Source organism: Citrus clementina, unplaced genomic scaffold (genome assembly GCF_000493195.1).
Source record: "Citrus clementina cultivar Clemenules unplaced genomic scaffold, Citrus_clementina_v1.0 scaffold_9, whole genome shotgun sequence".
Classification (NCBI taxonomy): Eukaryota; Viridiplantae; Streptophyta; class Magnoliopsida; order Sapindales; family Rutaceae; genus Citrus; species Citrus x clementina.
Genome location: NW_006261964.1, coordinates 20807533 through 20820042, shown reverse-complemented (window position 1 = coordinate 20820042; position 12510 = coordinate 20807533). Strand labels below are relative to the sequence as shown.

General features: G+C 40.1%; 1 protein-coding gene across 1 annotated transcript; it reads left to right on the top strand.

Annotated features, from left to right (window-relative positions):
* Nucleotides 1-6537: 6537 nt before the first annotated feature.
* On the top strand, nucleotides 6538-7779 carry LOC112099684 (MDIS1-interacting receptor like kinase 1-like). Its single transcript, XM_024187110.1, has 2 exons — nucleotides 6538-7243; nucleotides 7415-7779. Exons 1-2 carry the CDS (start codon nucleotides 6538-6540, stop codon nucleotides 7777-7779), a joined length of 1071 nt encoding a protein of 356 aa, XP_024042878.1.
* Nucleotides 7780-12510: the final 4731 nt, after the last annotated feature.

The window sequence follows — 12510 nt, the reverse complement described above, 5'->3', positions numbered from 1 at the left end:
TCAATCAACTTACTGGAAATATCTCCTCATCTCCCCTCCTACATCTAACATTCATCGAATATCTCGTTCTTTCATATAATCAGTTTCAAATCCCATTTTCACTTGAATCGTTTTTTAATCACTCAAAACTCAAAGCTATCATTGGCGGAATCAATGAAATATATGTAGAACCTGAATCATCACATTCTATGGCCCCAAAATTTCAATTAGAGTACATTGAATTTTCTGGTTCTGGTATCCATGCTACATTTCCCAAATTCCTTCACAATCACTATGGCTTGGAGTATGTTGATTTCTCTGACAATTACTTGAGGGGAGAATTTCCAAATTGGTTGTTAGAAAATAACACAAAGTTGAGAACACTTGTTCTACGCAATAATTCTCTGTCAGGGCCTTTTCGGATGCCAATTCAATCCCATTGGCATTTGGCTACGTTATATGTGTCCAAAAATTTCTTCCAAGGAAACATTCCATTGGAAATTGGAGTATATTTCCCAAGACTGATGTATTTAAATTTGTCTAGAAATGATTTTGACGGTAGCATTCCCTCTTCGATTGGGGATATTTTTGGACTTATCTCACAACCAATTAACTGGTGAAATCCCTGAACACTTGGCCATGGGTTGCTTCAACTTGCAATATCTTGTGTTGTCGAAAAACAGTCTGCACGGTCATATATTCTCTAAAAAAATTATTTGAGAAAGTTGGTAACGTTACACTTGGACGCCAATTACTTCACCGGAATGATTCTGTTTGGGAGAAATACGTCGACGAGACCAGGCATGGTGAGCAGATATCTGATGGCAGAGTTCTGCGAACCGGTGTTGTTTGGGAGAAATACGTCGACGAGACCAGGCATGGTGAGCAGATATCTGATGGCAGAGTTCTGCGAACCGGTGTGTTCCGTAAAAGCCTGGTGCGCGGGGGAACAGGAGCAGAAATATCCTGCTCGTCCACGAGCACGTCATCCGCGAGGCAAATTTCCTGTAAGAGGCATAAGGCCATTCCGGCTAGAGGTCGAGAGGCGAGGAGACCCGGTCAACGGCAGTTGGCAAGACATGCTCTCCAGCCCGAGAATCTAGGCACGACAGCCACGCTTTCCCCAGAACCGTGGCGTAACACGCAAGATCCCATGTTTGCCCATAACGCAGCAGTCGGAGCCCCATACCGTCCCCCAAAAAAGCGGAAACAAGATCTCACAAAACCACGACAGCCACGCTTTCCCCAGAACCGTGGCGTAACACGCAAGATCCCACGTTTGCCCATAATGCGGCAGTCAGAGTCCCATACCGTCTCGAAGAAAGCGGAAAACTGGGATTCAGAGGAAGCCTATAAAAAGGTAGCCAACGAAGGTAAAAGGGTTAGCATTTTTGAGATTAGAAAAGAAATTCTAATGAAGAGAAAACAACGAAAAAGCCATAAGATCTGTGGCAAGCGTTCCCCGAACCTTCATATCTGACTTGAGCGTCGGAGGGTTTGCGCCGGGAGAACCACCGGCGTACTCTGACTTGTCTGTGTGCGCAGGAACCTCTGGAGAAGAAGCCTTGCGAGGAGACCCCCTGGTCGTGATGACGTTGATCGAGCAGAGATCCTGGTCGTAGAACGAGGAGAACCGGAATCCTGCATCAACATTTTGGCGCCGTCTGTGGGGACCGGTACGATAAGCCAATTTTTTGTCTCTATCAATTTTCATCTAGTCGAAGCAAACCAGAATGTTACATTGCATAAATGGATGAGCTTGCTTAAACAAGGAAGCAAAAACCTTAAAGGAGAGCATATTGAAAGCACATGTTTGTAAAAATCAGAACAGGTCAGAAGTTTAATTTTTATTTACAAGCAATTTTTTCATGAAAATTTAATTATTTCTCTAAATCCTGCTATGTGAGATGAGGATACCTTATATTCATTAAATTGATTGTGCTCATATGAGGGCTGACAGTATAACTTAGTGAACTTGATTTCTTGAAAGTTACTCAATATGAGAATGATTTAAGAAATGAGAGCTAGACTAACGTTGAGAAGCCAATCAAAGTTTACTTCTAAGGCATGCAAAGGCTCATCAAGTCTCAAAACCTGTTTTATGGCGAGACAGAAGCCAAGCATGCCAGGATCTGCTCGGCCACGAGAAGGCTAGCAGAATCCCAAGCTTTGAAGAAATCATCTGAGGCATGCAAAAGCTCATCAAGTCTCAAAGCCTGTTTTATGGCGAGACAGAAGCCAAGCATGCCAGGATCTGCTCGGCCACGAGAAGGCTAGCAGCATCCCAAGCTTTGAAGAAATCATCTAAGGCATGCAAAGGCTCACCAAGTCTCAAAGCCTGTCTTATGGCGAGACAGAAGCCAAGCATGCCAGGATCTGCTCGGCCACGAGAAGGCGAGCAGCATCCCAATCCTTGAAGAATCAAAGGCATGCAAAGGCTCAACAAAGTCTCAAAGCCTGTCTTATGGCGAGACAGAAGCCAAGCATGCCAGGATCGGCTCGGCCACGAGAAGGCGAGCAGAATCCCAATCCTCGAAGAATCAAAGGCATGCAAAGGCTCATCAAAGTCTCAAAGCCTGTCTTATGGCGAGACAGAAGCCAAGCATGCCAGGATCTGCTCGCCCACGAGAAGGCGAGCAAACTCCAAAGCATTCGAAGAAATTCCTGAGGCATGCAAAGGCTCACCAAGTCTCAAAGCCTGTCTTATGGCGAGACAGAAGCCAAGCATGCCAGGATCTGCTCGACCACGAGAAGGCGAGCAGACTCCAAAGCATTCGAAGAAATTCCTGAGGCATGCAAAGGCTCACCAAGTCTCACAGCCTGTTTTATGGCGAGACAGATGCCAAGCGTGCCAGGATCTGCTCGACCGCGCGAAGGCTAGCCGAATCCCAAGCTTTGAAGAAATCATCTAAGGCATGCAAAGGCTCATCAAGTCTCAAAGCCTGTTTTATGGCGAGACAGAAGCCAAGCATGCTAGGATCTGCTCGGCCACGAGAAGGCTAGCAGAATCCCAAGCTTTGAAGAAATCATCTAAGGCATGCAAAGGCTCATCAAGTCTCAAAGCCTGTCTTATGGCGAGACAGAAGCCAAGCATGCCAGGATCTGCTTGACCACGAGAAGGTGAGCAGACTCCAAAGCATTCGAAGAAATTCCTAAGGCATGCAAAGGCTCACCAAGTCTCAAAGCCTGTCTTATGGCGAGACAGAAGCCAAGCATGCTAGGATCTGCTCGGCCACGAGAAGGCGAGCAGCATCCCAATCCTTGAAGAATCAAAGGCATGCAAAGTCTCACCAAGTCTCAAAGCCTGTCTTATGGCGAGACAGAAGCCAAGCATGCCAGGATCTGCTCGGCCACGAGAAGGCGAGCAGCATCCCAATCCTTGAAGAATCAAAGGCATGCAAAGGCTCAACAAAGTCTCAAAGCCTGTCTTATGGGGAGACAGAAGCCAAGCATGCCAGGATCTGCTCGGCCACGAGAAGGCGAGCAGAATCCCAATCCTTGAAGAATCAAAGGCATGCAAAGGCTCATCAAAGTCTCAAAGCCTGTCTTATGGCGAGACAGAAGCCAAGCATGCCAGGATCGGCTCGGCCACGAGAAGGCGAGCAGAATCCCAATCCTCGAAGAATCAAAGGCATGCAAAGGCTCAACAAAGTCTCAAAGCCTGTCTTATGGCGAGACAGAAGCCAAGCATGCCAGGATCCGCTTGACCACGAGAAGGCGAGCAGACTCCAAAGCATTCGAAGAAATTCCTGAGTCATGCAAAGGCTCACCAAGTCTCAAAGCCTGTCTTATGGCGAGACAGAAGCCAAGCATGCCAGGATCTGCTCGGCCACAAGAAGGCGAGCAGCATCCCAATCCTTGAAGAATCAAAGGCATGCAAAGGCTCACCAAGTCTCAAAGCCTGTCTTATGGCTAGACAGAAGCCAAGCATGCCAGGATCTGCTAGGCCACGAGAAGGCGAGCAGCATCCCAATCCTGGAAGGATCAAAGGCATGCAAAGGCTCAACAAAGTCTCAAAGCCTGTCTTATGGCGAGACAGAAGCCAAGCATGCCAGGATCTGCTCGGCCACGAGAAGGCGAGCAGAATCCCAATCCTCGAAGAATCCAAGGCATGCAAAGGCTCGACAAAGTCTCAAAGCCTGTCTTATGGCGAGACAGAAGCCAAGCATGCCAGGATCTGCTCGGCCGCGAGAAGGCGAGCAGAATCCCAATCCTCGAAGAATCAAAGGCATGCAAAGGCTCGACAAAGTCTCAAAGCCTGTTTTATGGCGAGACAGAAGCCAAGCATGCCAGGATCTGCTCGGCCACGAGAAGGCGAGCAGAATCCCAATCCTCGAAGAACGCAAGGCATGCAAAGGTACGACAAAGTCTCAAAGCCTGTCTTATGGCGAGACAGAAGCCAAGCATGCCAGGATCTGCTCGGCCACGAGAAGGCGAGCAGCATCCCAATCCTTGAAGAATCAAGGCATGCAAAGGCTCATCAAAGTCTCAAAGCCTGTCTTATGGCGAGACAGAAGCCAAGCATGCCAGGATCTGCTCGGCCACGAGAAGGCGAGCAGAATCCCAATCCTCGAAGAATCAAAGGCATGCAAAGGCTCAACAAAGTCTCAAAGCCTGTCTTATGGCGAGACAGAAGCCAAGCATGCCAGGATCTGCTCGGCCACGAGAAGGCGAGCAGAATCCCAATCCTCGAAGAATCCAAGGCATGCAAAGGCTCGACATAGTCTCAAAGCCTGTCTTATGGCGAGACAGAAGCCAAGCATGCCAGGATCTGCTCGGCCACGAGAAGGCGAGCAGAATCCCAATCCTCGAAGAATCAAAGGCATGCAAAGGCTCAACAAAGTCTCAAAGCCTGTCTTATGGCGAGACAGAAGCCAAGCATGCCAGGATCTGCTCGGCCACGAGAAGGCGAGCAGAATCCCAATCCTCGAAGAATCCAAGGCATGCAAAGGCTCGACAAAGTCTCAAAGCCTATCTTATGGCGAGACAGAAGCCAAGCATGCCAGGATCTACTCGCCCACGAGAAGGCGAGCAGACTCCAAATGCATTTGAAGAAATTCCTGAGGCATGCAAAGGCTCACCAAGTCTCAAAGCCTGTCTTATGGCGAGACAGAAGCCAAGCATGCCAGGATCTGCTCGACCACGAGAAGGCGAGTAGACTCCAAAGCATTCGAAGAAATTCCTGAGGCATGCAAAGGCTCACCAAGTCTCACAGCCTGTTTTATGGCGAGACAGATGCCAAGCGTGCCAGGATCTGCTCGACCGCGCGAAGGCTAGCCGAATCCCAGGCATTGAAGAATCTTCAAAGGCGTGTGGCAAAACCATGAGCAAAGCCGGAACCTGCTCGTCTAGACAAAGACAAGCAGATTCTCAAACGAAAATTAATTCATAATTACAACACAAGAAAGTAATCAAAAAATATTTTTATTAATTTGTTAATAATTAACAGAGAGGATTTGGTTTTCCTAATGAGGGCAGACTCGTGGGTTGCCAGCATTTTAACAGCGCCGAATCCCGAGGGTCTCATAACCGTCGGTTTGAAATTCAAATGGAGGGGGGGATTTCTGCCACGTCACCTCGTCCGCAATTAAATGCGACGTGATTCTTGGCAGCCTTTTCCAATCCCACCCGAGCGAGTACTAACGAGTTTCTACTGCTGGTCCACTACATTACCCAACACCAGAAACTGGGGGACCGGTGTTTGGGAGAAATACGTCGACGAGACCAGGCATGGTGAGCAGATATCTGATGGCAGAGTTCTGCGAACCGGTGTGTTCCGTAAAAGCCTGGTGCGTGGGGGAACAGGAGTAGAAATATCCTGCTCGTCCACGAGCACGTCATCCGCGAGGCAAATTTCCTGTAAGAGGCATAAGGCCATTCCGGCTAGAGGTCGAGAGGCGAGGAGACCCGGTCGACGGCAGTTGGCAAGACATGCTCTCCAGCCCGAGAATCTAGGCACGACAGCCACGCTTTCCCCAGAACCGTGGCGTAACACGCAAGATCCCACGTTTGCCCATAACGCAGCATAACGCAGCAGTCGGAGCCCCATACTGTCCCCCAAAAAAGCGGAAACAAGATCTCACAAAACCACGACAGCCACGCTTTCCCCAGAATCGTGGCGTAACATGCAAGATCCCACGTTTGCCCATAACGCGGCAGTCAAAGTCCCATACCGTCTCGAAGAAAGCGAAAAACTGGGATTCAGAGGAAGCCTATAAAAAGGTAGCCAACGAAGGTAAAAGGGTTAGCATTTTTGAGATTAGAAAAGAAATTCTAATGAAGAGAAAACAATGAAAAACCATAAGATCTGTGGCAAGCGTTCCCCGAACCTTCATATCTGACTTGAGCGTCGGAGGGTTTGCGCCGGGAGAACCACCGGCGTACTCTGACTTGTCTGTGTGCGCAGGAACCTCTGGAGAAGAAGCCTTGCGAGGGACCCCCTGGTCGTGATGACGTTGATCGAGCAGAGATCCTGGTCGTAGAACGAGGAGAACCGGAATCCTGCATCAACAGATTCCAAAAAGTTTATCTAATTGCTGCCATTTAAAAGGGTTGTATATGAGTGATAACAATCTCTATGGTAACGTTCCAGCATGGTTGGGTAATCTTTCATCATTAGATGATATTATGATGGCCAGAAATCACCTTCGAGGTCCAATTCCATTAGAGTTTTGTCAGCTTAATTATCTTAAAATTTTAGACCTTTCAGAGAACAATATATCTGGGATTTTACCATCTTGTTCTGGTCATTCATTTATCCAGCAAGTTCACCTGTCCAAACACATGTTACATGGACCACTAGAATATGGTACATTCTTAAATAGATCTCATATTTTGACATTAGATCTTAGCTATAATAGCTTTAGTGGTTACATTCCATATTGGATTGGAAGGCTTACTTATTTGAGGTACCTTATCTTGGCTAATAATAATCTTGAAGGTGAAGTGCCAATTCAATTGAGCTGGTCGAAGGAGCTGCAGTTGATAGATCTTTCTAATAACAATCTTTTTGTTGAAATTCCTAGTTGCTTAGATAACACTTCGCTTCATAATAATGGCTATAACGATGGTTCATCAGCTTCAGCTTTTAATCGGGATGTTAGAGGTACTTATTCGGCTGGGTCTTCAACAATGGAAAAGGAGGAAAGTCTAATGTTCACAACCAAGGAGACATCTTACTTGTACAAGGGAAAACCTCTTAACAAAATGTATGGGGTTGATCTTTCTTGCAATAAATTGGCATGTGAGATTCCTCCACAAATTGGTAAATTGACCAGAATTCGTGCACTAAACTTGTCCCACAACAATTTGACGGGAATAATCTAGTGACTTTCTCAAACTTGAATCAAATCGAGAACTTGGATGTTTCATACAACAACTTGAATGGGAAAATCCCTCCTCAGCTCGTTGAGTTAAATGCATTGGCTGTTTTCAGTGTGGCTCACAATAACTTATCAGGAAAAGATCCCTGAGAGGACTGCACAATTTACAACTTTTAAAGAGGATAGCTATGAAGGGAATCCTCTTCTTTGTGGGAAACCATTGCCTGATTGTGATGCTGCAACTGTGCCAGAAGCTTCAAATGAAGAAAATGATAATAGCTTAATTGACAAGGACAGTTTTTATATCACTTTTACATCATCTTATGTAATTGTGATCTTGGCCATCATTGGAGTCTTATACGTGAATCCTTATTGGCATCATAGATGGTTTTATCTTATTGAAAAGTGGATGACGTCCTCTTTCTACTGTATTGTCGCCAATCTTATTCCCACAAGATTCTATCGTGCATGTATGTAGTTACATTATCTCCTTGTTTGAAGTTTTTATTTTTATTTTTATTTTTCCATATGATGTAGCAACTCAATAAATCTATTAATTTAATGCTAATGGCCAACAATATTCAGCTCTCTGTGTAATAGATCTGTACTGGATTGGATTTTGGGTTTCTACTTCCACAAACTAATAGATGTTTACTCAATGAACGGAAATTAATGAAAGCGGAGATTGCACATGATCCAAGAAAGCCAACTATCTGGAAAAAAAAGGTCAAGTGAAAATGGTCAGTGAATCGTGTAACATATCTACGGAACTGATAGCTAAAATTGATGGTTATGGAAGCTCAATCCCTAAACAAAAGCAACTATTATTTCCTCTAATAAAAATTAGAAGATTGACAACTATATTAAATATTGTCAATTAACCACTTCTAAACCAGAACCAGCAATATTGATAAGTATGAATCATAGTTAATATAGACTTAACATAAACATAAGCGAAATCTCACAAATGCTCATGCATGAAATATGAAAAGAAGAGGGCAAACCCCTAGACAAACTTTTCACCGAAGTTTAATTATACTACAATCTTATAAATCAACTCATCTAGTATAACTGGAGGGAAATCTGCACTTAATCTATACTTTTAAAATAAAAGATAAAAATAAATCTCATGGGACTCGAACTCACGCCTTCAAATTTAATTATTAACTTAACTAATATTAGTAATCAAAAAAATAAATAATATATTTCAAAATACCCACGGATACCCGCTGCCACCTGCCTGCATATATACATACCAAATTCGCAACGAAAAATGTTGAAAATTTCTTGATGATATTGAGGCTTCAATTGGAAAAGGGTGTAATAGTAAATACATGTCACTGGACCGCAGGAGAAAAAAGGAAAAAAAGGACGACACGTAATCGAAGATTATATCATCGAGGCTTTCATTGTTAAATAGTAAAATTGTAGTTTGGAAAACGCGTTTCAATGGGCTTTAGAACTTGGGCTGATAAAAAATTGAGAACCTCATAAATAGCCCACATTTTGGTGTGCACGCATTTTTTTATGGGGAAAAAATAAGAAGCAAACTCCCTCTCAATTTTTTAAATGAAGTTTTTTTTTTTCATGAAAATTATCTCAAATCTCAATTACTCTTATTATTTCCCTCTATCTTCTTCATAGCCAATCACCATGAAACTTATAATAATAGTAAAATAAAACAAAAAAAAAAGCATGAATCATGGTAGATTCATTGGCATGAAAAAGAACCAACATGAAACTTGATGGATTCACAAGGATGAAACATGCATATTTGCCTATATTTATTAATGTCTTCACTAACTAAGCATTTTTTTTTCAACGAACTAAGCATTTTTTTTTTCATCCGAAGGTTCTTTGCTTCATTTGTTAATTTGAGTACATGGGATTTGAAAACTTTTACCAAGAATAGACTTTAATTTAATTCAATTAATATATATTTTTTTAACACTAGATCAATATCATGTCAATATACAATAATATATATATATATGTTCACTATCCTTTTGGAGCTATCTCTAATCCGCCATAAGTGTTTATCTGCAGCTCCAAATTACTGAATTAGTATGATAAGCACTTAATGAGCTACTATCCCGACGTAAAAAATTAAAATAAAGTACAGAATATTGACAAATATTTTATGAATTGAAATTGATCAACAATAAATAAACCCTAATGGAAGATTAGTTGGTTTATTATTACCATTTGAAAAGTTCCTAACAACCTTCAAATAGCAATTTGTGTAGGGATTTGTTCGGTACACCTCCTTTTACACAAAATTATGAATGAAATCTGAGCGATTGAATCTTTTTATAACAACAAGTTTAATAGATGAGATTGTCAATTTGGGATTGCAATGTCTGATTAAAAAGTTATTTTATTGTGTGGATAAAGTTATTGATTATAAAAGCTGTTTAGTGTTAGATAAATAATATTATTGCAATTGTTGTGAGCTTGAAAAACAGAGTACATGGATTTGGTAAACTTTGTTATGAAAGTTTTTTTTTATTATATAGTGAGTAAAATAGACATAAGTTTAAATTGTCTTTTATTTTTTGAGTATGCTAAATAAATTGTTTAAATGTGTCTTTTAAAAAAAATTCACATAAAACTGTACAAGGTCATGGTTACTTTTCATGTGAAATTATTCATAATTCAAGGAAAATTTACATAATCATATACAAGTCTTAATGATTCTAATAATAGAAAAAGAAAGTAAAATACAAAAAATATGAAATTACTAAATCAAAATTTTGATTCTGGAGAGAACATACATTAGTTGTGTGGTAATATGATATCTAATAATTTATAATTATTAGGGTTTATGAAATATAAGCATAATTGTCTTTTTTTAAAAAATTATTAAGATTATAATATAAACTTTAGAAAGATCTGGTGGCTTGTTTCATAAGCTGCTTATAAAAAGCAACCCTTAAAGTTTTAAAAGTTGTTGTCAAAATAAACAAAAAATGAAACAAACAACTTTTACAAAAATTTATCAAACATTATCTTTTTATAAAAAATTATAAAATAAACAATTTACTGAATTTCAATTTTAATTCCAAACAAGGTTCTATTTGTATTATAATTATATTTTCTTCCTCTCTCCTCCTACTTTTTCTCCAAAAATTATTGTTGTGATCAATTGATCATATATTTTCTCTCCAATAATTAAACCGGGGAATAATATTCAGAAATCGTTGATTGAACCAAGCTACATTTCTTTTGAAGGAAGCATGTAAATAATATTCAGAAGGCGGTGATTGAAGCAAGTGAAATGTGCTAAAATAAGGAAGGATGAATAATTAATTGAGTTGATTCATTAACCGCTTGATAACCCAACCATTTATGCAATATTCAAGGCATCAAAGTTTTATTTTGACACGAAAACAAAAGCGCATTAAATTATTTTGACAAATACGACCGCAAAAGAAATTGTCTTATAGTGCCGATGAACCCCATGTAGTTAAAAGTAAGCATTTATAGCTGGCACGTCTCCGAGAAAATCAAAACATAATAATTACTGGAGAGTACACAGCCAACATAGAGATACCACAGGGATTAGGGGTGCGCATTTAAATGAACTTGAACCCACTGTTCGATTTGATTAAAATTTAATAGAAAAAAAACTAACCAGTTTAATTGAATAAATAAAAATCAAATTGAAAATTCGAATAATCAGATAAAATTATGATTTTAAAAGTTAAAAACTGAAAAGTTGAACAGAGCCACACATAATTCTATTAGAATTTATCTAGTTTAATTCAGTTTGATAAAAAGTTGAATCAAACCAAACCGTACCCACCGTAATATTGACTGAAAATCCGAAATAATGTCTTCATACTGTCGTTTTACTTATTATTTTATTTTTTTGGAAAAAGAAAAAAGGACATTGAAACGGCAGCGTAGGAACACCAATCTATTGTTTCTGATGCCATGGTGTCTCACCATGATAGCTAAATATCAGTGCTCATAATATAATGTAGGGCCCATTGTATTAATTATTTGCAAAACCATTTACGAGGAGTCCAAACAGTAGAAACTATTTTAAAGAGGAACAGGGTAACATTCCCCTTACATTTTAACATACACATGAACACATGTATACAATTTAAATTGTCATATTAAGAATTTATTACTCACTGATGAGTAAACTCTCTTTAGTGATATTCATGTTTGAAATTTCTGATTGGTAACTAAAACTAAGGAACTGCAATAACTATTTCATTTAAAATGCTTGCATACCATGCAATAATTTTGTCTTCTCGTGCTATGTAACAGATCAATCAAAATTAGTTTCTCATAAGTCCTTAAGAATATAAATATTATTAAAAGATGGCAAAGTGCAGTACCACCGTAATTTGCATTGTTGTTTTAGAAAATAATGAATTAATGTTTGACTCGTATCATGCTATAATTTCATCTTCTTGTGCTATATAACAAATCAATCAAAATTAGTTTCTCATAAGTTCTTAAGAATATATATATATATATATATATATATATATATATATATATATATATATATATATATATATAATTGTTCCATCATCCTCTCAAGGTTAGATATAGATTGCATTTGTTGTGCTTGTGGATTTTGAGTGGCGTTTACCTCATTCCTCAATTCTGTCATAGCATCCTTTGTAGATTTTGATAACTTTTGGATTGCTTCTTCCCATGGTTTAGGCTATGAGAAGCTCTGGTTAAACTATCTAAAGGCAGGCTGAGAAGGTTGAGGAGCTTGAGCTGCTGTCTCATTCTATTGGAAACCTTGTAACCATAAAAAGTTGAGGTGATCCCTCCTCCTGAATTATAGGTGTTGGAGTAAGGATTATAGACAAGTTGCCTTCTTATCATATTAATAAATTTGATTTAATCAAGGTAACAATCCTGTTCAGACTGGCTGTAAGCTTGTGGTCCAATAGAATTAACACCTGCAAATGAGGCGAACTGATGAGAAAGTCCTTCGACCACGAACTGACGAGAAAGTCTTTCAACCATAACTTTGATCCCTTTAATATCATAATTAGATTCACCACTAAAGAATTCATTTAATCCTCTTATTCTTCTAGTATTTCTTAAAGAGTGACTCCTGTACTAGGAATTATTAGCTTATCTTTGAAAGAAGTCACAAATTTCTATTGCACTCTTGGACATAATTTCGCTTCTATTAGCTGCCGTGAACCACTCTTGAATATGTGGCGATAAT

Excerpts from the sequence above, each read along its gene's own strand:
- LOC112099684 (XM_024187110.1), top strand. The coding sequence starts at position 6,538 with ATGAGTGATAACAATCTCTATGGTAACGTTCCAGCATGGTTGGGTAAT. Across the intron at positions 7,244-7,414 it reads TGAGATTCCTCCACAAATTG|TGTGGCTCACAATAACTTAT; the intron begins GTAAATTGACCA and ends GGCTGTTTTCAG.